Here is a 25340-nt window from a genome sequence, read left to right as displayed (position 1 = left end):
GCCCCCCTATGCTGTGGGATCCCCGGTTGGCGCGCATGGTGGAAGTTAGGTTGGCGCGCGCAGTGCACGTGGGGGAAGTTAGGTTGGCGCGCGCGCAGGGGAATCCCATGGCACATCCCCTCCGTCCCACGTTGGGAGCCGAGGGGTGGGAACGGGGGATGAGCGGGCCCACAGGCAACAGGACGGATGCCCTGCGCATGCGCGCGGAAGAATCATCGCCATTTAAAAATAAAAAAAACTTTTTATTTTTTATACTTTAACGGCCATGGCTGGGCCCCCCTGACTCACGGGGCCCGGGACGCTAGTGCCCTCTGTGTCCCCCTGTTGGCGGCCCTGGGTGTTAGCATTGGTTCTGATCTGGAGCTCAGTCACTGGAAGCTTTAAAAATATTTAGTCTTGGTCCCAAATACCATTGTTACAGTCTTGTCAGTGTTTAAAAACAGTTTGTTTTGTGAAATCCACTTTTTCGAGTTTCAAAAAAATCAGACTAAATTATGTGTTGAAGGTCGGAGAGGCTATGGATGTGTGCATATAAGATTGTGTCATATGCATACATGTGTATTGAGGCTTCCTTACAAGCTGTGGGAAGATCATTAAAGAACACTGAGAAGAGTAGGGGCCCCAGAACAGAGCCTTGCGGGACACCACAGGTGATATCCAAGGGGTTGGAGTTAGAGCTTGAGATGGACACATGTTGGGATCTACCTGATAGTTATGACTGAAACCAGTTTAAAGCATGCTTCCCTATTCCAGAGCACTGGAGTTTGTTAAGCAGGATAGCATGATCACCCCTAGGCGATGCCTTACTTCAGGGTTGCGCAAACTGGGAGGCGTTGCGTTTACAGAGGCTCCATGCTCTTTCCTGAAGCATTTTAATTAAATGCCGGGGGAAAGTGCTAGGCCTCAGTAATTTGTCTCTGACGGCACATCGCCATGGCCACGAGATATCACATGACCCCGCGTTGTTTCATTTAACGCTGGAGACAAGGTAAGGGGAGATGGGGCGTGAGCAGGCAGGGAGAAGGGGTCCAGGGTAAAAAATTTGCACACCCCTGCCATACCTGATCAAAATCAGTACTTATCCATAAAAATACCATATTTTGATTAGAAACACTGTACATCATGCAGGTTTCTTCAACTGTTAAGGTATTGGATAACTATTTTTACATTCGCTTTTCAAGAATGTTTTTTTAGTATTTTTTTTCCAGCACTCGTATGACAAAAAAAAAAAACCTGACTGGAATCTAAGATTATTTACAGGTGATAATTTGATGTTGTTTTTGTTACTTCGCTCCTAGTTACAGAGGATCATAAAACAACGTCACAGGTTTTAATATATGTAGTTTTTTTTGGCCATGAGAAATACCTTATCTTCTTTAAGGCGCAAAATTTAGCTCTAAAATAACATTCTTTGTTACCCTGGCAGGGAAGGTGCTAAGGTTAATAACGCAAATAAATACATGAGTGACTTTATTACATAAAAAAGGAGCAAGTACTGCATTTATGAGGCTAGTGACAGCAGTCCAAAGAGAAAGGAAGAGGATGCCCTTCCGGAACTTACCAGGATGACCCTGGAAGATAAACACATCACTCAGCACAAAGGAAAGGTGTTTTGGAGCATCCTATTTCCCCTTTTTTTACATTCTTTTTGTTTCATAGGAAGTGCTGTAGAATAGTACTCTGCAACCTATGTACTTGTGTACAGCTAACTAATGATAGCTTAAGGAAAGGTTTTTGTTTTCCCTCCTAGAAGAAACACAACAATTAAGTACAATGAAACCCAGATGAGACTCATTTTCTGCACAGTTGCTCTATTATGTGGGATTATATAAAAAATGTTGGTGTACTGGATATGGAAATTGAATTACGAACGATGACATTAAATGTATGCATATTGCATGGGGTTAGTGAAAGCATGATTATCTCCCGAAAGGTCCGGCATAATTGCACATTTTAATGTTTCCATCTGGAAGATAGCATAGAGTAGGAAATGTAAGAACTAATAATTCAGCATGTGATACAGACCTACAGCTCTAGCAAGCGTTAATATCCCAGTTAACATGGAATAGGGCAAAAAAAGAATGCAGTAAATATTGTATGTGTTCAGGAAATAACACGCACTTTACCATTGTTTTCCATAGCGCATGTGGAGATTCTCGCATCACGTTAATGGGAGTTATAACAACTGCTACATCTGTATCAATACTCGCTGATTTTAAGTTTGGCTAACATTACAGGCTATATACGCTAATCATTTGGAATGTATGAATGGTAACTTAATATACCTAAACACTAATAATTGCCTGTCTGTAGTCACGCCACATAAAAAAAAAAAAGAAGAAGCATTTTTGCCATTCTCTTTTTATAATGCGGCTATAGGCAGAGTACAAATGTTAGTAGTAGTTATTTGGCATATTTAACCACCCACTATCTGGATGCAAATTTTTTGCATGGACCTTTAACGTCAAAAGGTGATACAGTTTCCTGTAATGGAGGATATGTACATATATTTTGCCAAGCATTATTTAGCAGTTGTTCACAAGAATAATCAATAACTGATGTTCGAGGACCTTATCATTTTTTACCGATAACATTCTTAAAATTGCCAAATGGGTCCAAAGCCGCAAAGCTGTAAGATTTCTGAAGTTACTTTAGAACACATTTTTCAGTAATATAATAAAAATGTAATGTTTGAAATTAATTTGCTGCTACAGTTCAGCCAGGACAGCACTGTGTTTTATTTATTAAGTATTTTGCAACAGCAACTTTATCCATATCCAACATATCAATCGTACAAAGTTTTCTTGTGCATAAGCTCTCGAGACTGGAGAGGTTTATTTATCGCATGTGCTATGAGCGATTAAGTCAATCGTAAAAAAAGCTTTTAAGCACACTGAATATGTTTATATTTATTATGTACACTCTGCAGATTCTACATAGGAAATAATAGATTGTTTTAATTCCCAAGTCTGATACTGGTCAAAGAAAGTTCAGTCCGCGCTCTTGCTTCCTAGTGTTGCAGAAATGAATTATTCTCCCTCCTCTTGCTGCTCCTATGGCTTGAAGTGTATCCCCTCACTCCAAAAAATGAACTCCTGTGGAAGACCCCGCCGGCGAACAGAATGACCAAGAAAAGAAGCACAGGAGCCCACCAAGGTAAGGAAAAATTGTAAATGTATTAAACAATAAGGCAATAAAATAACTTACATGTAAGTAAGAATAAATGAGTATCCAGGTCAGTGAAATGTTCAACAGATCAGCATCATCATCAGTCAGACAGGGGGGCAATTTCAGTTCCGTTTATGTGGAGATCCCGCGCGCTGGGACTCACTCTATGGCACTTGCTGCAGGAATCGTCTCCGCATGTTTGCAGGTAGTGGCGTGATATCCAAAGCTAATGCACATGTGTGGAAGGAAAGCCCCCTGTAGGCGTCTGTGGATGCCGGTTATGATGGAAAATCGTGACCGGAAGGGTACACAACGGTGTAAACAGGCCCCCAAAGATGGAATAGGGAAGCTAGTTGCACAGTTCACTCGCGACGCGTTTCGTATAGTAAATATACTTCATCAGGCTTATCTTGGGCACCCGTGTGGGGTCCTTTTGTATCCCACCAACTGCTATCATTGGCTGTTCGTTCTCAAATTACAAGCCAATCAGAGGACTAGAATGAGTAATTCATTCAAATCCACAACACTTGAGCAGACCTATAATTATGGCCGCTATTGTGATAAAATGATAGATCTATTAATAGACAATATTATTGTTATTTTTGAAATGGGAGGTAACATCTCAAAAAAGTGGGGATGGCAGGACAATAGATACTCTAATGGTTGGATTTGGGTACACACAGTCACACCCACGGGTATCCAAGAATAACAAGTGTACATTCAACAAAGATAAAAACATGATCATAAGTAATAATAATCACATAAATGCAATATAAATGACATAACAAATTACAACAACATGAAAACAAAAAAGAAAGAGAAAAGAAATAAGAAAGAAAAGATTAAAATGGGGGAGTAAAAAATAAAAAAGAGGAAAAAATGTATGATTCACATACAGCACCAGGTATTCCCAGGCAGTCTCCCATCCCGGTACTAATCAAGCCTCACCCTGCTTAGCTTCCGAGATCAGACGGGATTGGGCACTTTCAGGGTAGTATGGCCGTCGGTATTTTGTGATGTTCTCAATGGGTTAGGCAAAATAAATAGAGTAACACAAATATCAATGTAAGAGCCAGACCAGAGAGGGTCCATATAAACAATGAGCAATATATAAATGACAGATTGTACAGTAGATATTCCTTTCCTCTAGGTGTTTTGACTCCCACTATTTATCTCAAAAATGGTGTCAACTCTACATAGTCATTTAACAACCCAGGATGTTTTGTTTGGAGGGTAAAGATCCAAAACTGTTCTCTTTTTGCAATTTGAAGATCTCTGTCACCGGCTCTAATATTGGTTACTATGTGCTCAATACCCATATATTTAACTCCTGCAGTGCTACACTGATGAACATCTCTAAAGTGGGTTAAAAGATATGTGAGGGGTTTGGCTGAGAGTAACAGTTTAGGGATATTAACAATGTTTCTAAGGTGTTCCATAATGCGTATTTTTAAATGACGCTTGGTGCGGCCTACATATTGTAAACCACACTCATTTTATCACTATAGCGGCCATAATTATAGGTCTGCTCAAGTGTTGTGGATTTGAATGAATTATCATTCTAGTCCTCTGATTGGCTTGTAATTTGTGAACGAACAGCCAATGATAGCAGTTGGTGGGATACAAAAGGACCCCACACGGGTGCCCAAGATAAGCCTGATGAAGTATATTTACTATACGTAACGCGTCGCGAGTGAACTGTGCAACTAGAGTCCCTGTTCCATCTTTGGGGGCCAGTTTACACCATTGTGTACCTTTCCGGTCACGATTTTCCATCATAACCAGCATCCACAGACGCCTACAGGGGGCTTTCCTTCCACACATGTGCATTAGCTTTGGATACCACGCCACTACCTGCATCCATGCAGAGGAGATTCCTGCAGCAAGTGCCATAGAGTGAGTCCCAGCGCACGTGATCTCCACATAAACGGAACTGAAATTGCCCCCCTGTCTGACTGATGATGCCGATCTGTTGAACATTTCGCTAACCTGGATACTCATTTCTTCTTACTTACATGTAAGTTATTTTATTGCCTTATTGTTTAATACATTTACAATTTTTCCTTACCTTGGTGCGCTCCTGTGCTTCTTTTCTTGCCCAAGTCTGATTCTGCTGTTAATATAGTGAAAAAAACAAGATGGCTCCCTAAGTCAATACATAATAAAAATGGAATGTCTGGTTCAAAATGTGTTGTTCATGGAGTGATGTTACAAAACAATGAGAATCATATGGTCCAAATAAGTAATTTCTTGTTAGAGCGCCTCCTGATATTATCTTTCTGTCTTTACTGTTTTGTAACTGCATGTTTAAAGCAGCAGTCCTGCCTACCTACAATATCTTTTAAGCTTACCTCAGACATGAGCTATGGTTCCCGATAGTCGAATAGGATTGTCCACAGGGCAAGAATACCTTTCCAGTGGACACCAAATGGCTGCAGGTCAGGGCTCCCACCTGCAGTTAATAGGAAGTTATGACCCACCACCATATTTTGATTGTTTGTTTGTTTTTTGTGAGAAAATCCTATTGGGAGCCAGGGAATTCTATTATTTGTAACAATTAGTCCCAGAAAAAAATATTGTTGTTGTTTTAGGTGACACAATATCATGTGAGTCACTCTCTATCGTGTGTGTGTGTGTGTGTATATATATATATATATATATATATATATATATATATATATATATATATATAAATAAAAAATGAATAGATGATACCGTTCTGTGGCTAACGAAATGCTTTTATTTGTGCGAGCTTTCGAGATACACTGATCTCTTCTTCTTGCGATGGCACATTGAATAAAGCAAGCAAGGTTTAACTTAAAAACAGTGCATATAAGAATATTATCTGTGACTGAAACCTAACTCCCCCCGTGTAGTATGCGATTTATGACTTGAGGTGTTAAATAGTCCCTGAATGTTAGTGATGTACGAGTGTGTGTGTGTTTGTATGTATGTAAATATAAATTTGTAAAGAGCCCACAGTGTATACAGCGCTTTACAAAAGGTGTGTGGAGTGGGAGTGTTTATCAATGGTGTGGGTAGGTGTGGAAATGTAAGAGGCTGTAGCATTACTAAAAGTGTGTGTAGATACTATATGGTTCCTATTGGTATATAGGGATGCAATTCGAGTATTTATATGTGTAAGAGACAGCTGTGTGTGCATACATATAGCGCAGTATATATTGACATGGCTTTTAGCACTAATGGGAAGAAAGTTCTCTCGTATCAGTAGTGACTCATAAAACTTCGGTCTCGGTTTAGGCCATGGCTAAGTGTCCCAACAGTTGCATAAATTTGTATTCATGCAACAGTCTCTCTTTCGGTGTTCTAAGATTACCTTTGAGTATGGCCACCTTCAGATCGTTCATCTTGTGGCCAGAGTCAGAGAAATGTTCGCCATCAGGACTGTCTCTTGTTCCGCATGTGATGCTTTGGCGATGCAGATTAATTCTCTTGTTTAGCCCCTGTCCCGTCTCACCTATGTAGTAGCAGCCTACTGGGCATTTCATGCAGGTACATGAAATTGCAGACTCCGACCCTCTCCGCTCCTGACCACGGCACGTACGACCACAATCCGCATCTCTACAACCCCTGACCATGGCAAGTACCTACGAAAATCTGCACCTCGCTAATCCCAATCTGGCTAACGACTACGACCTTGCACTCCGGACGCGCTCACGTGGCTGCGGGTCAGTTTATCCAATCCCCACCTGAGCCTCGCGGTTACGTCCTGTTTGTGGTAAGCACTCCGTTACAGTAAATGCAATAACGATGAATATGAGGGACATGTGAGGATTTCATGATCCATGTATAAACTCTTGTATGTTAATTTGAGGGCGGGTGCAATTGCATATGTGACCAGTAAAATTTTGCAGCCGCTCCTTGCAACATTGTAGTCAGCTGAGACAAATTTCAGCAATGAAACATTAGGGTATTTAAACATGGCACCTCCTAGATCCCAGCATAACCCCAGAAGCAGGCTACTGATTTGGCGAAACGTGTTCGGCTTTTGAGATCTTGTAGGCCACCATACCAACCCATCGACAATCTAGAGCTGACGTCAGAGGTCTCCGGAGCACCTGATGGTGAGAGAAGCAGATGGGAGAGACTGCGTGCAGATGACCAGGCAGGACGAGAGCACGAGCAGCTGACGAGAGTCGAGCTAGGGTTGAAGTGCGCCCAAGTCACTCCCTCCTTGCTACCTTGGGGGAAGAGTGTGAGTTTAATTTATCCCCTTTGTGTTTGTTGCTTGGAGATATAAACGTTATTTCACCAGCATTTCTGTATGTGTTTTTTCCTACATGTATCAGGGATGGCGGTTTGATTCATGATGCCCTGGTTCCACGGAGGAGTGTACAACACCAATTAGCAGGGCTGGTATCATCTGTTACCGTATTGCATATAAGGTTCGGGAGCAGCGAAGCTCCACTTGGGCAGGGAGCACAGGTTGCGAGACTTCGATATTTCAGGATTATTGGGAAGGGGGGGAGGGGGTGATGTCAGGCTGCACAGGCATGGTCCAGGTAATGTCAGTGAAGTAGGTAACTGGCAGTAGTTTCAAAAGAGTTATTTGTGTCTTGCAAACCCGCTGAGTAATCATTTGCCTAAGCCACTAAAGACAAGAGTTGGGCATAGGATTATGTGGAGATTTGGACGGTAATGACAGGGTATAAGGATTTGTTGCAGAAGGTGGTTAAGAAAGGGGATAGTAAGGAGGAGAAAAATAAGAAAATACCTAAAACGTTAGGGGACCGGTTAGAGGTGTCAGTCATTTTAGCAGGCATGATAGGTGAGTAGGCTCCCCAAAGGTGTTCAGTGCTTTTTAAGTACCTGGACACTATTTGGGAAGTCTATAAGGAGTATGGTAGGCACACTAGGTGGAAGTATGGCAAAGGTTTTACGGAGCATTATGGCAGTTAGGAAGTATGAGCATGGAAGAAGGGACTTGAAGAACATAGACTAAAAAATTCTGCCACAGCATCCAGCTCCTGTTCACGGATTGGTCACCAGTGCAGGGCAAGCAGGGCAGTTGGCTGCGATTGGGCAGGGCATGTTGGGTGTTAATAAGGGCGAGTGTAAGTTGGCGTCATGCCGCTTCAAGCCCTTGTCTTGCTGCGAGGAGGGGCACAACACATCTCATTTTAGGCAGGGTAATACTATGAAAAGGGGGCAGCGTGAGGAAGGAGTCTGCTCAGAAGGGAGTTGACTCCAGGAAAGGTGGATGTGATATCTTGTTGCCTTGGCCGTTTGCCAGACAAGAAGGCTGCGGGAGTGCCGGTGGAGGGAGTCCCTGAAGGTTAGGGTCCTAAGTGAAGGGCCAATTGATCTGGGTCAGAGGTTTAGGTGGAGAAAGGAATACAACCCATGGGATGTGGCCCTGTGGATGTAATATCCCCGGCAGCAGGGTTAATATGGTCCGAATTGGGCCTTAGTTGGTTCTGTAGTGCTGGTCAGTATGAGAAGGACGTTCTCCAGTTTGGAAGTGTTGAGTTCAGTTTAAATGGGTTTTTAGAAGGTTGAGGAAGGTGACTGCTGGGGATCTCTCCTAATCCTGAACCCAGCCACATACACGCCTGCTCTCACCCACACCTCCTTCCCTGCTAATTGTGTTAATACTGACTAACCTTTAAAACTTACCTCACAAATCAAGCATCCCAACAGCCTGCACTCATGGCTACTCTCCCCCATCCAGTAACTCCTACCACCCATTGTGGCCAAGCACTGCCATCCACTGAACTTATTCCCTCCCCTGCTGTCTCTGCAAGTCTTCCAACATACCACTTCGATTGTAAGCTCTTTGGGGCAGGGAATTCCTTTCCTATTGTCTGATTTTGCTGCGCTTATTGTATTATAATTCCCTGTACTGTATTCTTTGTGAAGCGCCAAGTACACTTTTGGCACTATATAAATAAAGATATACATATATACTTTCGGGTCAGGGACATGGGCCTAAGGGTGTACTCTTAAGAGGGACCCATGGAGTGCAAACCATGAATGCTCACTGGGTCATGTAGCAGTGGTGAGCAGAAGCAGGTTCACTGGTTGTGGCTATTTGCTGACCAGGTCCAGGAGGTTGCTTTATATTTAATAAAAGGCTGTGGCCATTTTTAGTCAACAAAAGGTGTCTGTTTTTATTTGGGTGGGTTATTAAACGGAGGGGCAAAAGTCGAGGGGGCAACGGTCAATTGTACAAGAGTCATGATTTTATAGAAGTAATTGGGACCCTGACTAAGGCATATGCTTAAAAGGGGCCTTTGTTCTAAATGGATTTTGTTGAATGACACCAATCTGTAAATTATGTGTGAAAGAGAAAGCTACATTAGCAGCTTGTGAACACAATCTTTCTAAACAGGGTGAGTGTGATACATTACAAAGCATCACTAAACTTGGTATTTTAGCTCGGCAATGCTTATTATTTTGAGACTGCATCCCTCTATTTAGAAGGTGCTAACAACAGCAGGTCACATTTTTAGGAACATCCATACAAAAAGGAAGGAGAATCAGAAAAAGGGGGAAGGTGAACACAAAATGGATGTGCCCCCTAAAAGAATTCACTAAACTGCACTCCTACATAGTATAAAATTTAACTTTTAATAAATTTACTTAAAACATATTACCAAAACGTTGTGTACTGTGAATTAAAAATAAATTAAATTGACAATACCAAGCATCCCTGTCGTTGGAAACAAAAGAAAACAGCGCACAACGCCAAATAGTGAAGCAAATTCAACAATATATTATAGAATTAAAAAGGGGGTAATATATCTGCGTACATGAAAAAAAGTTGGTAAAAGGCATGTAGTGTGTATCACACTGTTTACCACTCGGCAGCTGTTAACTGTAGAATCGGGTGCTTGCTTCCCTCTGCTGATGCAGCTCAGTTGATTCTGGGGCAGGACGTCAGTCTTTCACTCCCAAGGGGATTTCCCTTCATGCAGCCAGGTTCAGCAGCTGGTACTGGGGCTCGGTGAAATCGCTCCTGCTTCCTGGCCGATATGAAGCTGCTCCTGTACCTCGGCTGGTGTATCCTCTGCACAGAGGTTAAAACGCAGCTTGCTGGGGTGCCCTCAGCGTGCCGCGATGCCGCTCTGTCGCGGGACGCTGTGTAGTGACGTCACTGTCTACACAGCAGTGGTGGATTCAATAGGGAAGTTTGAACAGTCTTACAAAGTCTCTCACAAGTGTCCAAAACAGCACACAGGATGAAATAAAAACAGGACAGGCCAATACATAGATAAAGGCCAATGTAGGCAGATATAAGGCAATAGAATGTTACATCCAACTAGTTTCGTAGAATTAACTACTTCTTCAGGGAATAATTAGGCCATTACCCAGAGGTCTTAAATACCTCACATAGATACCTTATTGGTCAACCAATTAGGGATAGACCAATCATCTATAATAGGTAATGGTCTGCGTGATAGGGAAGATGTGTAGTTTACTTTTAAAACAACAACTTTATTAACAAAAACAAAAAAAACAAAACAATACCTATTTAATATAAACTTACATATAGACAAAACCTAGCATAAATAATTAAAAACATGCTGGAATAAAAGAAACACAATATTAGTCGACTTGAAATAGACACCATCATTACTTGCATAAAAAGATGTAACTAGAAAAAAGCTTAGGATAAAGAAAGGAAAACAGATACAGAGATAAATGATACATCCCCTAGGTACAGAGGGGTGGTGAGCTAAAGATTCAATAAAGTGCCCAAATATCCACATCCTCATTTAACCCCTTAGGGGACATAGTATCTAACTTATGTATCCAATATGTCTCTTTAGAAGACAATGTTTTAACTCTGTCCCCTCCTCTTCTATTTACAGGAATCAACTGAATCCCCTTAAAAGTGAGACTTGACGGATCTTTATTGTGGTGTATCAGGAAGTGTCTAGATACACTATGTTTTTCAAAACCATTTTTAATATTTCTGACATGTTCCTGAATCCGAACTTTAAGGCTGCGTTTGGTTCTGCCTACATATTGATACCCACACGCACATTCCAATAGGTATACAATATGTGTAGAGGTACATAGAATAAAGTCATCAATATTAAAAACTTCCTTCGTTACTTGTGAATAAAAAGTGTGTTTGTCAGGATGTTGGTATTTACAAATCGTGCAATTACCACAGATATAGTTGCCTTTTGGTTTAGGCCCTAGCCAATTCTTTTTCGATGTAGTATTGCTCTTACTTATAAAAACATCACTAGGAGCTAACAAGTTTTTGATATTTTTTGCTCTCCTGTAAATAAACCGTGGTTTGACGTCAAGATTTGATCCCAAAATGGGATCATTGCACAATATACCCCAGTGTTTGTTAAAAACCTTTTCAATGTCTCTATGAACCGAATTAAAGTCTGTAATGAAAGCCACATTAAGAGTGTCCTTTTTTGTGTTCTGACCTTCTTTATTTTTTATCGTGGATCTATTTTGAACTAACATAGCCTTACGATCCATATTACGTACCCTTATGATCTCTCTTTCTAGAAGTTCCTTAGGATATCCCCTCTCTCTAAATCTCCAAAATAATTTGTTAGCCTGTTGGTTGAAAACCTCTAAACTACTACAGTTACGTCTGAGTCTCACAAATTGCCCCCCTGGTATGTTGTTTATCCATGTCTTTTTGTGATTACTATTCGCCATCAGCACATTGCTGGTATCCACCTCCTTAAAGAAGGTCTCAGTCTCCACGGTGCCATCCATTTTGGAAGTTAGTCTTAAGTCCAAAAAGTCTATCTGGGTGGCATCCACCTTGTGTGTGAACTCAAGGTTGTAGTCATTCCTATTAAGGTTGGCTACAAATGCACTGGCTGAATCGTAATCACCATCCCACACACACAGGATGTCGTCTATGTAGCGTCTCCACACAACGACATTCCTGTGGTATGGTTGGTCGGGCATGATAAACTGAGACTCCCACCTTCCCACGTACAAGTTTGCGAAGCTGGGGGCAAACCTAGTACCCATTGCAGTTCCGCAAACCTGTAGGTAGAAAGTGGAGAGAAACAGAAAATAATTATGTTTCAATATGAAACTGATAGACTCTAGAATAAATTCCCTATTTAATGGATGCAAATCAGAGTCTGATTCCAGAAAGGAATTAACAGCATCCAACCCTTTCTGGTGAGGTATATTAGTATACAGGGATTTTATGTCACATGTAATCCATACATATGAACTTTTCCATTCAAAATCTTCAAATAAGTTTAGAACTGCTGTAGAGTCCTTCAGATAAGAGGTTAATTTTCCAACATACGGTTGGAGAAAAAAATCCACATATTGACTAAGGTTGGCTGACATAGATTGTATACCTGACACAATTGGGCGTCCAGGTGGGTCAACCAGAGCCTTATGAATTTTCGGCAGGTGGTAGAATATGGGTATCCTAGGAAATTCAGAAAATAGAAAAGCAAACTCTGTTGTGTTGATGACGGACAGGGCTACTGCGTTGTCTAATAGTGCTTTAAGCACCCTTAGATATTCAGCTGTGGGGTCCTTAGGTAATTTTACATAGGACGATGTATCGTTGAGAAGCCTTAGAGCTTCTTTTTCGTAGTAACACCTATTTTGGACTACTACGCCCCCACCTTTATCTGCCTGTCTTATAATGAGGCTTTCGTCATCACGCAAAGTTTTAAGGGCTAAGGACTCACTTGCACTGAGGTTGTGTTTAATATCACCTGACTTAAAATTACTAGATAAAATGTTAAAATCATTGATGACCATATTAAAAAATGTATCAATATGATGACCCTTGGAATGTGCGGGATAAAACTTGGATTGGGTTTTAAGATCAGTATGTTTGATTTTAACTTCCGTATCTATACTACTCACAGAAACCATCGCAGCCTTGTCAGAAACAAGATCCCTATCTTGTTTCAGAAAATGTCTCTTTAGGGTAATATTGCGAGTGAACTTATGTAGATCTTTGAACAGCTGGAAGGAGCTGGGTCCACAAGTTTTGGAGAAACTCAAACCCCTTCCAAGTACGTTCAATTGATCCTTGTTCAAAGCTGTTGAGGAGAGATTAAAGACCCCTTAGTTTACTACGGTGTTCTTTCCCAAGAGTACTCTCTTCTTTTGTGCTCTGGTCCCTCCTCGTGTTCCTCGTCTGATGTAACCCTTTTCTTTCTTTTCTCTTGAGTGGTATTCTGTACATCTTTTACTGTGTTCACCTTCCTTTCTAGTCTGGTTCTTACCAAATCTAAAAAAGAAGGTGAATCTGTAGTGGGTTCCGGTCTAGCAGGGCGTTTAGGTGAATATCTAGGGGAGATCCTGGGTGAGTATTTAGTTGTTCTTGGATGAGGGTCTTTATGCTCATATTCAAAATTCCTATGTTGGCCCTGTGGCCTTGAGCTATATCTAAAGCCCTCAATGTAATTTTTCCCTTTATAGTTGGGATTACGATACCCATTACCATGATTAGAGCGTGATGCTCTCTCTCCTTTGTTCATAGGTGTGGTAATTTTGTTGTCTGCTCTTTGAGTGTGCAGATCCCCCTCTTCCTTTTTTATGGGGGATATATTCATCACCTACTACTCTTCCTCTATCCTTTTTAGCCCAGTCCCTTTGTCTCCCTTGCTGATAATCTAGTTTGTCTCTTAAAAATTTATTGTGTTTCGTTTTTAAAAGTTCATCTTCCTCATACTCTAATTTGACATATGACATATGCTCACTTAGAGTCTCTTGCTGGTTAACTCACTGTTAATGATACTGTGAGTGCCAGCTCCACTATGCTGTGAACTACTTTCTACTAATAGAGCATGTGTCAGTGTTACCACCTAAGCATATGTATGGTTATATATCATTTATTATTACTTTAAGTGCTCGTTGGTATATACTTGAGCAGGACTGCTGGATTTCCAACTATCTAATTGCTCACGGAGTAGGATATATTTTCATATACTTACCTTCTAGGCTCATAGTCGCTCCAGAGGGGTTAACACCCCGACTTACAGCATCCTCTGTCCTCCTAATCCCAATAATATTGACTCGCTAAATTGGGATTGTATAATCACACATTCAACGACAGGGATGCTTGGTATTGTCAATTTAATTTATTTTTAATTCACAGTACACAACGTTTTGGTAATATGTTTTAAGTAAATTTATTAAAAGTTAAATTTTATACTATGTAGGAGTGCAGTTTAGTGAATTCTTTTAGGGGGCACATCCATTTTGTGTTCCCCTTCCCCCTTTTTCTGATTCACTTTTCAGTTCACAGTTTGCACCCACATCTTTAATTACCACATTTATACACTAGATCACTTTACTCAATTAGTGTGGTTTTGTGATCACTCCCGAACCCTCTTGTTTTTTCAAAAAGGAAGGAAGCTAAAAAGTGCCACTCAAAGTTGGAATCCCTCCGAAAAAAAGATTTAGGAAAGACACAGGAAAGCAAAAATACAAGCATTTCCCATCCGGTTTTTATTTTTTTTAATGCCTTTGCTTTTAACTTGTATTACACACGTGGAACATTTTTTTTTATCCCAAAAATCTACAAAATAGTGGCAGATATCTCGGAAGTGCTACAACACAAAGTAAGAATCACACATAAGAGCGGGAAATGGCCTACTGAAAAGATGTAATATAGTAAATTTTTTAAACAAAAAAAAAACATTTTTTTTCCAAAATAAAGTATCACAGATCTCACTTTAATGGGATTTCCAAATGAATTCCAGAACCTTGGCATGTACACTTTATAATGTTGAAGGGCAGAGGAACCTGCGTGACATGTGGATGAGCTCACGTAGTTTTTATAGACGATTTATACTGATCTCAGAAAAGCAGCACAAAAACAATGGTAACTGCTTCTAATAACTGGAATTGAGAAGCCTCGGTGTGTGGGTAAAAAGGACAAACAATTGGGTTCAGATCTTAAAAAGGAGCATTCCAACAAAAATTTTTTTTTTTTTTTTTTAATTATTATTATGTAGTTAGCACGGGGTGTTTGGAGTTGAACTGCATTAATTTAATCTCTGGGAACTCCCTGCTTCCTGAGATACTTACCTTCGTACGTGTTGCCAATATCTCATGGAGTTTTAAACCTCCATATTGTTCAACCAGCCTGGGTTTGCTACCTGTGACCTACGGAGGAAGCTCGGGAAGCAGAGGGTCCCTGGAGCTGAACTTAACTCTATTAAACTCCAGAAACCCCTTGTTTCAATCCCATTAAAATGTTGAGGGGCGTTTTCCGTATGCAGAACCGTACCTTTAATATTTCACTGGAGAACATATCTGGTCCCTGTTTTCAATTGCTGCTTATAAAACTGCAACTTTGCAGAAATCCCCAATTGACACAAAAGCCAATGAGGCTTGGACAATTGCTGACTCTTTTTTCCCGACTCTTTTTTCCCACTCGCTTGTAACGTTTGTTCTCTTTCAACAGCTCTCGGTAACAGATTTATCAATCATCAATAAATCTCACGGATTTGGAATTATTCTCATTGATTTTTAGCAACAGAAGTGTCAGACCTCCATTGCGTCCTATTGATATTCAAATCTACTTTTTTGGTCCAATCTCCTCCGAACCTCATGGTGTTTGGTGCTTGAAGGTTGACATGTCTGTAGATCAGTGAATATATTGCATGATGTAACTATCCGCTTGTCTCTAAATAAACTTAATGTTGTAACCAGTCATGATTTAAGATGGCCAGTGCCTTGCTCTTAACTCGTTTACTACCAGAATTGCCAGGAATACATTGCTGGCAGCAAATAGGTGCATTTTGTATTACTGTAGACAGAGCGAACAGAGTAAGCTTGGGAAGGTGAAATGCTATGAGTCTCTTTAATAAAGTTGAACTCAAGCCAAATTGCATATACAAAGAACTACAAGCCCACAAGATCAGGGTCGTCAGCAGCAAGTATAACTAATATAGTGCCAGATATCATGGCAAATAACATTAGCTTACCTACAATAGTAACTAGTGTTATTTTCACATCCACAAAGCTCTCTCTCATATCATTAGCACGAACAGCCGGAATTTTTTTTACCATACACTATTTAAAGGAGCAAAACTGGGTGACTGTTTGGTTAATAGTAACGCCTATCCACCAGAAGGCATAACCCAACGTTAATTTAAGTTAGCGTTACGCTAAATATCCTAATGGAGCTACGTGCATCTGAGCCATAGTGAGTTACAATTGGATTCATCAGCATTTTCGCTCCAAAATGGTCTTAAAGGGATAGTCCAACCAAAGTAAAGACAGTGGCAAGTTAAATAGGTTAAATATAGGTGATCATCATATTTTTAAAATATTGGGTATTTGAAAATAAAAAAGATTAATTTTTAACATATACATGGTAAACAAATTGTGTGAAGTGTTTTTTTTTTTTTTTTAAACAATATATGGTGAATTATCTTATCACAAGGACATTTAGTCAAATGTGTTGGCTTAGCTTTGTTTAAAAGTAAATATGGTGCCATCATTAATCAAACAGATAAACATAAGTAGCTTGAATCCAGTGTTAATGACAAGTGATTCATATTCCTTTTTCACACGATACAAAAAAGTAGGACAGTTATTTTAAGGGTGATTAAATCGTTCAAAGGAAGTCAATAACACTGATGTTATTAAAAAAACAAAAATTGACCCAAGTTGAACTGCCCCTTTAAATACATAGAGAACTTTGAGTCAGATTGTAGATGATGTGGCTGCTTTTAGGCATGTCATATACTGTCCTTCCAAATCTGCTACTCATCCGCTATCTTCTAAATTCATTCCCAAATGTAAAGGCCAATCAACACAGGTGTCCAAAGTCCAACCTCCCCCCACATCAACAGTTAAGAGTGACCACTTGATAATGAATGCAACTTTAAGTGATCTGGATTCAGCAGCTCTTATTTCATAAAGAGCTAAATGTAGTTACCCAACAGATAAATATAATAGAATGGGAGGAATACAACCACAGCTTGCTAAATCTGCACCTGCTAATCGGGATCAGATGTTCACAAGCCTAACAGGCAAACACAGCACTGTTGCTTCTTTGTTTAGAGTAGCATAAACTGTAAATGCTATGAGACATTACAAGATCTTAACTTTGATAAGAGGTTAGACCTTTAAATCACTGAAGGTCATAGCTGGCAAATCTTGGATGAGACAATGTGGGAGCACTGTACATTTTATTGGGTATTTTCTAGCTGACAAATCGCTCACATTCCTTCCACATTCTATTCTCGGAACATCTTCATACCACTCCCACCTCCCACTAACTTCTTCGCATAGCCACCTGTTTCTTTCTTAAACCTCCACCCCATACCTCCTTCAACATTCTCCAACAATCAAAGCAGATTATTTTCTCCCACTTAGTACATTTGTGCATTACATTGAACAGTGGACATAAGGTTAATTATTTAAAGACGGTGTTTAAATGTATACTTCATAAAAGGGAAACAATATATTTGTACACACAAACGTATACTGGCCCATAGCGCCCCTTCAATACCAGTAGGTTAGGAGTATACAACATCCAAGAACAGTAACTGGAATTAATATATTTGTATTCAGCTTGTTTAGAGCAGACGACTGATTACATGTTATGTTGAGATTCTACATTTACCTGTACAAGATGAACCATAAATATGAGTATATAGCAACCCCTCCCCCCCCTTCTTTTATAGTTAAGCAGATGGGATGATACCTTGTTGCTTTACAAAAGATCTCAAAATGACAAAATGCACAGGCAGCAGAACTGAAGGCTGAATCTTGCATATATAAGCAAATGAGCACAAATGTTTACACTGGAAAATAGCTGCCTGAACCCGGAGAATTTTTGTTTGCAATTTTGCTATCCTCTGAAATGTTGAATGCGTACAAACCATAATACTCACAAATCAGGATATTAAAGCACAGTACCTATTATATTCATCAGAATATGTAGAGCACATAAGTAAATGCAGACCCCTTCACAATAGTGAATATTTTCCGGTTCTCTATTGTGATAACTTTCCCAGTTTAGCATCATTTAATTATTTCAGCTGAAACAAAAACGGCTTCTTTATTAAAAAAAAGGATCCCTGGAATGTAGGAGAAATGCACTGCAGAAGTCACTGTAAAACAAAAAAAATAGCCACCAATTTCACCAACCAATCAGTGGAGGCAATGTCACATTTCATAGAACTAATGTGGTCAATTTTGATTTTCCACAGAATGTGAACATCAGTTAACTGGAAGAGAGCGCACAGTTATAAGAAATTGGCAATTCTGCCCCAAGGTACAGCTTGGTTGACTTAAGATATTAAAATAATAATTATATAACTTTTTTTTTTTTGAATCCTCACAAAGCACATCTGGGAAGCTATCAAAACCTTTGGAGTGCCACTCGATTCAAGGAAGCAAAAAGAGCATCAGGAATTGGCATATGATAAATGGACAAGATCGCAAAAGAAAATGTTTTACAAAACTCTAGTAAACTTACAGCATTCTCTTTAGAATAGTAAGCTTGATTTTTGTGATTGACCCCCCCAAAAAAGGAAGACCATCTTTCCAGTTGCTAAAGTTACTTAACGTGAATTCTAGACAAACAATGTTGCACTACAAAAAGTCATTGTGATGAAGTTCCTCTTGTTTCAAAGTCTGGGCAAGTTAAAAATAAAAAATAGGCGAGTTTTATTATTTGCGGCGCCTGGAATTTGATTCGAGACAACTGGGTGTAGCAGATAATGCAGAAGAAGGGATTGTATAGCCACATAAGAAAATAAACTGGAAGTAAAGAGATCAAGGGTTGGAAAAGTTTTTCCAAGTTAAACGTAAATGTTCTCCTAAAGTGGGTATTACTTTAATATTTCACCTTCATTTAAATTTGCCCGTGCTCATTAAATTTAATTCCCATGTATTTTACCATCACATCTTATTGAACTATGGTTATTTATTTTATTTCCATAAAAAAAATAACTCAATAGAGAAAATATATATATATATATATATATACATACGTCTCCCTTTCAATGCAAAACACAGTTGTTAGGAGAGCAAATTACACTACAACATCGTCAAAGAATGAACATACTTTATACTTGCTGCTTTGTGCTTAATAAAAACCGACCGTACATTTTACTTCTTAAAGAAGACCAAGCATTGCAGCTGAGCTGAAACATGGCAGCAGCCAACGTTCATTCCAATTTGGAACTAAACAGTTTAGATTAGAGTTTTTTTTTTTTTTAACAATTTGTATATAAGCTCCAAAGTATTACCCTTTTCTCCAATGCCTTTGTCCCTGGCATTGTGAGTGCATCTCTTGAATCCTTCAGCGTAACCCAATCCCTGCAACAGGGGTCTGCAACAAAAAGGTTAAGTACTATACAGTAGTTGTGTATGTCACTGGAGGGATCTCAGCATTTATGCTAGAATCATACTGTACATTGGCAGCCTCTCTTTCACTATAGCCCCTCTTGTAGCTTCTATAGCTTCTTTGAAACTTTTGAATGTCCTTTGCTCCATGAGGATTTTTGCTACAGGAGTAGAGCATAGAACGCTTGGCACATAGAAAGTCCTGCACTATAGAGCATTACCCGACAGAACGGTCCCCAACTATCATATAAATGGCCAACATTTCTATCAGTTAAGAGCAACCATACCCTTCCACCTGGCTCAAGCACACTAGACAATCTCACACACAGACACTTACACACAATGCAACGGTAACCTTTGTTACTAGTGTACTTTATCCGGTTTATTTAATTGTCTAGTTAAATTCTCAGGTTATGTTTTTTTTTTTATATCTCCAAATCACACAAATGCCTCATGCCGCCGCCTCCCCCCCGCAAAAAAAACCCCTTCACGTAACGGAAAAAGACTACACACAAGACTAACACAATGCTTCTGTTTATATTAGAAAAATATCTATTTCCTTTCTGACTTTAAGGCAGTGCTGCTATACAAGTGTTACTGATTCACTCCAAAACAACGTCCATCACAGGCATGCTGATGGGACTAAAAATGTATGTTTTATTACAAGGAATATATCTTAAAAAAAAATAAAAAATAAGACTTGTGTTTCTACATGTAATGGCAGTTCAAAAGGTGAAAGTTTTGCACGTGTGTCATTTGTAGAAGAACCAATTATTTTTAAGTATCAGACTTATTTTTTTCCTCAAGTTCATCTGACTGAAATGGTTGGAATAGCCTGTTAGTGTTCAGAAAAAAAAAATCAGTTTGTTAGCACAACTCCTCCGTATTCCGGTTTTACAGCATTCAGCTGTGAGGCCTAGACTCCTGTCTGGCCCGAACACTTCTGGCTTTTGACCTGCTCTGTCTCTTCAAACCACAGAATGATCGTTGCTGTGGACTCCAGCCAAAATGGTGTGGTTGAGGGAGGAGGCGGAGCGGTCGGATCCCTCGGTGGGGCCGTTCACATTCTCTGTGCGCTGGCAGCAGAGGATCTGTTTGAACGTGGCACTCATTTCCTTGTCTCGGTACGAGTAGATAATTGGGTTCATGGCAGAGTTGAATTCAGCCAGGAGCAGGAAGAATTTCTCGTAGGCAAGAATGTTGCACTGTGGGCAACACACATCAAGTAGCAAGAGAACCAAGCCAGGAGTCCAACAAACTATGAAAGCACCTGCAGAGGAGAGAGAACAGGGGAAAAAAAAAAAGTTATTAATAGATTAAATTTGATACAGACTCCTATGTATATATTGAGGAAGAAAATAACAATAAACATTAAAAAAGAAAAACAGGTGACACTGCTGTGAAAACATCTCTGGGCTGGAAAAAAGCTTGGCTCCATTTAAATGAACGAGACTAAAAAGTCTTCTCCAGCATGGGGAAGACTGCGCCACTGCCTTCTAACTATGGATCATAGAACTATAAAGCTGCTAAGGGTTAGGGTTGGGCGATATACCAACATATTGATACATCGCGATAACAGAATCTCACGGTGTGCCCATATTGGAGATTACCTGTTAGTGCAATATTTTTGAATGGCAGTACACTGAGAACAGCTTTGAAGCTACTGCTTTGCGTTCTCTCTGCTTCGCTCTCCCTGAGTCCCCCTCCCTGCTTCTGAATGCTGCTGAGACTGAAGAAGAGGGAGAAGCTTCAGGCAGCAAGGGAAGAGAGCCTGGAGAGCAGCAGTGAAAGGTCAGAACTCAACACTTTCCTTCTGTTAACCACTCCACCCCTCTGAGCTACTTAACCCCTTCTCCACTCTCCCCCATGGACCCATAACCCCTTCTCCGGGGCACTTAACCCTCTTCCCAACCCTCACCATGAACTCCTTCCTCTATTCTCCGCCAGGCTAAACCCCTTCCCTCCACCCCCTATTACCCTAAACCCTTTCCTCCCACCCGACCCCAAACACCTTCCTCTCTCCCCCCGACCCTAAAGCCATCCAGTACCCTAAACCCCATTCCTCTCTTCTCCCTCCACCCCAGGACCCCAAAGCCCCTCTCCCTCCACCCCCCCCCAGGACCCTAAACCCCTTCTCCCCCCACCCTCAAGGACCCTAAACCCCTTCTCCCTCCCCCCTCCCCCCAAGGACCCTAAACCCCTTCTCCCCCCCTCAAGGACCCTAAACCCCTTCTCCCTCCCCCAAGGACCCTAAACCCTTTCTCCCCCCCTCAAGGACACTAAACACCTTCCTTCCCCCCCCCCACCCACTACCCCAGAGCCCTATACCCTTCTTTATCCCCCTCCCATCCCTGCACTTCACCCTCTGTCAGCTACACTGCTTCCACTCACTTTTTATGAAAATGTAAAAGATTTATCAAAACAGATTTTGAGACAATTCTTGATTGTGAAGTGAAAAGTGTTATTAAATGAAGGGAGTATCTCGAGGTGAGTGTGTGATGGGATGAGGGGGATGTTACACCAGTGTACAGTAGTTGAGGAAAGGTGAAGTGCGGACATGGAAAGGGTTTAGGAATGAAGGTCTCTTTGATCTAACAAATCTGAAGAGAATGTATTTGAGAACACATTATTTAATTTACTAGAACATTTTCAAACTTACTTTAAGAAATGTATTGTGATATATTTCGTTATCGCGATACATTTCTTAATATTGTTTTTGTGGTGAGAATTTTGAGGTCGCTCAACCCTAGTAAGGACTACTTAACCTCCCAATTTTCCTTCCTCACGGATAACTCATTCAGTGATTCAGCACCAATAGCGCAAAACAAAAAAAAGATGCTACATTACCTAGGACCTGATTAGCAATTTTTGTGACCTGTATCGGATCCCCACAACATGCCTATCCTGAGCATGTTTTTTTTTATTATAGTAGTTGCCTTTACTACCCCTGCTTGGAGACTTTCCCATGTATTCACAAGTCTCTTATGCTCTAATTCAATATGCTGCAAAGCCGCCTTCCCCCTTCTCACATAGATGTACGCTTAAAGAAATGGAGCTTCAATCTTCTTGGGCAAAGGGAAGACCACTTCCAAAAAATTGAGAATTAGCTAGAGCACTATACAGGGCTTTCCAACATACTTTCTGAGACTACTATGCTCCAGCTACAGAGTATGGCCTCTTGGTTCTATGGTTTCTTCTTTCTTTGTTTACTCAGAAAATGCTGCTAGTCTCTTTTTTATTTATTTTACCCATTTGAACATCTCATATATGACTGGAGGACATACCAAACCAAACGAATCTACTGTGTGACTGGTCAAACATGGTAAGTTAAAATGTAAAAAGTAGCATTCCTGTGCTTGGAAGCACAGAGTGGGCCAAAGCAGCAATCGTCCTATTGGCTTCAATTTTCTGCACAAACTAAATGTGTCTCTTCAAGCAGGACCATCCTTAAGAGCACTTTGGCAATGAAAGGGTTGATCGCAGACCAGATCACCACATTATATGTATTTTATGCCATCTTCAACAAAAAAAGATAAAAGCAAAAAAAGCTTGTAGAAAAAAAAAAATGGTCGACATGTCCATAGTTTGTTTACTATGCATGTTGTTGTAGAATCCTATAAATGATGAGACATGCCTACGTCAAAAGGGGAAAGAATGTTGCCTGGTTTCTACTTTGTATGGGCAAACACTTGAGAGTAATGGGCCAGCAAAAAAAGAACAACATCTGTGAGAATGGGACCAGACATTCAGGAAGCAGATACCAAATTTTTGGTCAAGAAAACTGGATGCAAGGCCGCTGCAGATAAAATAGGGCAGAGGAAACCAAGTCACTGCCCTGGAGATGGAACAAGCGAGACTTTATGAAGGGCTTAGAGCTTGACCTGGTTTACCTTTTCTATTTTTAGCACTGGGATTTTTTTAGCCTCTAGTGTTGAATCCGTTATAGGTTAGAAAGTTAGGACATAGTTTACAAACTAAAGTTTAATAGAGCTTATGGATGCAAAATGGGGTTAAAATCCAAGACTATATTTTACCATCGCCCCTTAGACTATAATCGTGTGTGTGTTGTGTGTGTGTTGTGTATATACACAAATTCCAATCTGTGCTTAACAAAATGAATAATATAGCAATAAGCAATATTGTGTGTTATGATTGCTCATCAGTGACACATAGTAAAATCGAAAAGTATACACTGTAAATGTTTGATTAAATGCTGTTGCTTAAATAGTAGCCTGTGCTTGAATTGTAGCAGAGTAATAGCTCTGAAATTATAAATAGTGCCCGGGTCTCAAACAGTGGGTAAGCCTGTGCGGAACCCCCTTACATAGTAGAGTCTCCCTGCGCATGTCAACATCAAAGGGGAATACCCGGCTTATGGCAAAGCTTGTTTGCCAGTGCTGTCGCCGTTCGTTTTAGAAGTTTAACGTAGAATGTTTATTAACATTGCTCGTTAAGGGTTCCAATATACATGATGATGGCTCCTAAAATTAATTTTTCAATAGAATGTAAAATGAAAGCAGTAAAATACGGAGGAAAACAGCAAAGAAGCAGCTCGTAAATTTGAAGTGTTTCCTAAACATTATTTTTGAATGATGAAATCAAAATGGCAGTAAGAAGCGAGGATGAAATCAGAATATTTGTTGGAGCAACATGGGGAAGAGACTTGCAACTGCAATATCTGGAAGATCATCACACACATACATATATATAAAACATCTATGCTTACGACACATACATTTACTTTTCAACCCCTGACGTTATACCTGCTGTACAGACCAAAGTTTCTGAATGTCTCTCTGCGATATCATTCTTGATGGCCCTCCGCCGACTTAAACATATCAAAAACAAAGCTCCTCATACTTCCTCCCAAACCTGCACCACTACCTCCTTCCACATTCCAAACTGTTGGAAGTTCTGTCATACACCCAGTAGCGCAGGCATGCTGCCTAGGGGTTACACTCGACTCCTCTCTCACATTCAAAACCTGTCGCTTTTTCCTCCGCAATATTACAAAGATACGCCATTTTCTCTGTTGCGACTGCTAAAACTCTGACACAGGCCCTCATTCTCTCCAATCTCGATTACTGTAACCTCCTGCTGTCCGGCCCTCCTGCTTCTCACCTCTCTCTCCTACAATCAATCCTTAACGCTGCTGCAGGAATCACTCTACTCTTTCCTAAACCTGCATCAGCGTCTCCCCTTCTGAAATCCCTCTCCTGGCTTCCTATCAAATCCCGTATCACACACTCAATTCTCCTCCTCACTTTAAAGCTTTACACTCTTCTGCCCCTCCTTAGCCCTAATTTCTCACTATGCACCATCCCGACTCTTGCGTGCCGCTCAAGGATGTTTTCTCTCTACCCCCTTTGTATCTAAAGCCCTCTCCCGCCGTAAACCTCTCTCACCGACTGCCCCATACCTCTTGAATGCTCTTCCCCTCAATACCAGATTAGCACCCTCTCTATCCACCTTTAAGACCCACCTTAAAACACACTTGCTTAACGAAGCATACGAGTAGCTCGTGGCTAATAATATACACCTAATACATAAAGCTTGGCCCCTTGCAGATGCACTTACCAGAACGCCCACCTACTGTCTCTGTACGGTCTTCCTACCTACCAATTAGATTGTAAGCTCTTCAGAGAAGGGACTCCTTTTCCTAAAATGTTACTTTTATGTCTGAAGCACTTCTTCCCATTATGTGTTATTTATATTATTTGTTATTTATATGATTGTCGTGTGTATTACAACTATGAAGCACTATGTACTTTAATGGTGCTATATAAATAAACCAGAACAAATAAAGTGATGCTGCACACCTCAAAAATAGAAAAAAACATACAATTACCGGTGCTCCAGTGTTTGCACGA

At 40.4% G+C, this 25340-nt stretch overlaps 1 protein-coding gene and 1 pseudogene across 3 annotated transcripts in view; both read right to left on the bottom strand.

Moving 5' to 3' along the window:
- Positions 1-4057: 4057 nt before the first annotated feature.
- On the bottom strand, positions 4058-4176 carry LOC142473644 (5S ribosomal RNA; annotated as a pseudogene).
- A 15095-nt stretch (positions 4177-19271) lies between these two features.
- The window catches only part of LPAR1 (lysophosphatidic acid receptor 1), a 158122-nt gene continuing 152053 nt past the window's right edge, over positions 19272-25340 (bottom strand). For all 3 annotated transcript variants that reach the window (XM_075595201.1, XM_075595204.1, XM_075595195.1), the window contains one exon: positions 19272-20740. In XM_075595201.1, coding sequence (XP_075451316.1) covers positions 20439-20740 — 302 coding nt within the window. In that variant the 3' untranslated portion in view covers positions 19272-20438. The remainder of the gene's footprint in view (positions 20741-25340) is intronic.

The sequence above is a fragment of the Ascaphus truei genome, chromosome 1 (assembly GCF_040206685.1).
Source record: "Ascaphus truei isolate aAscTru1 chromosome 1, aAscTru1.hap1, whole genome shotgun sequence".
Classification (NCBI taxonomy): Eukaryota; Metazoa; Chordata; class Amphibia; order Anura; family Ascaphidae; genus Ascaphus; species Ascaphus truei.
Note: the sequence above shows the minus strand (reverse complement) of the source record. Positions and strands in the feature narration are given on the sequence as shown.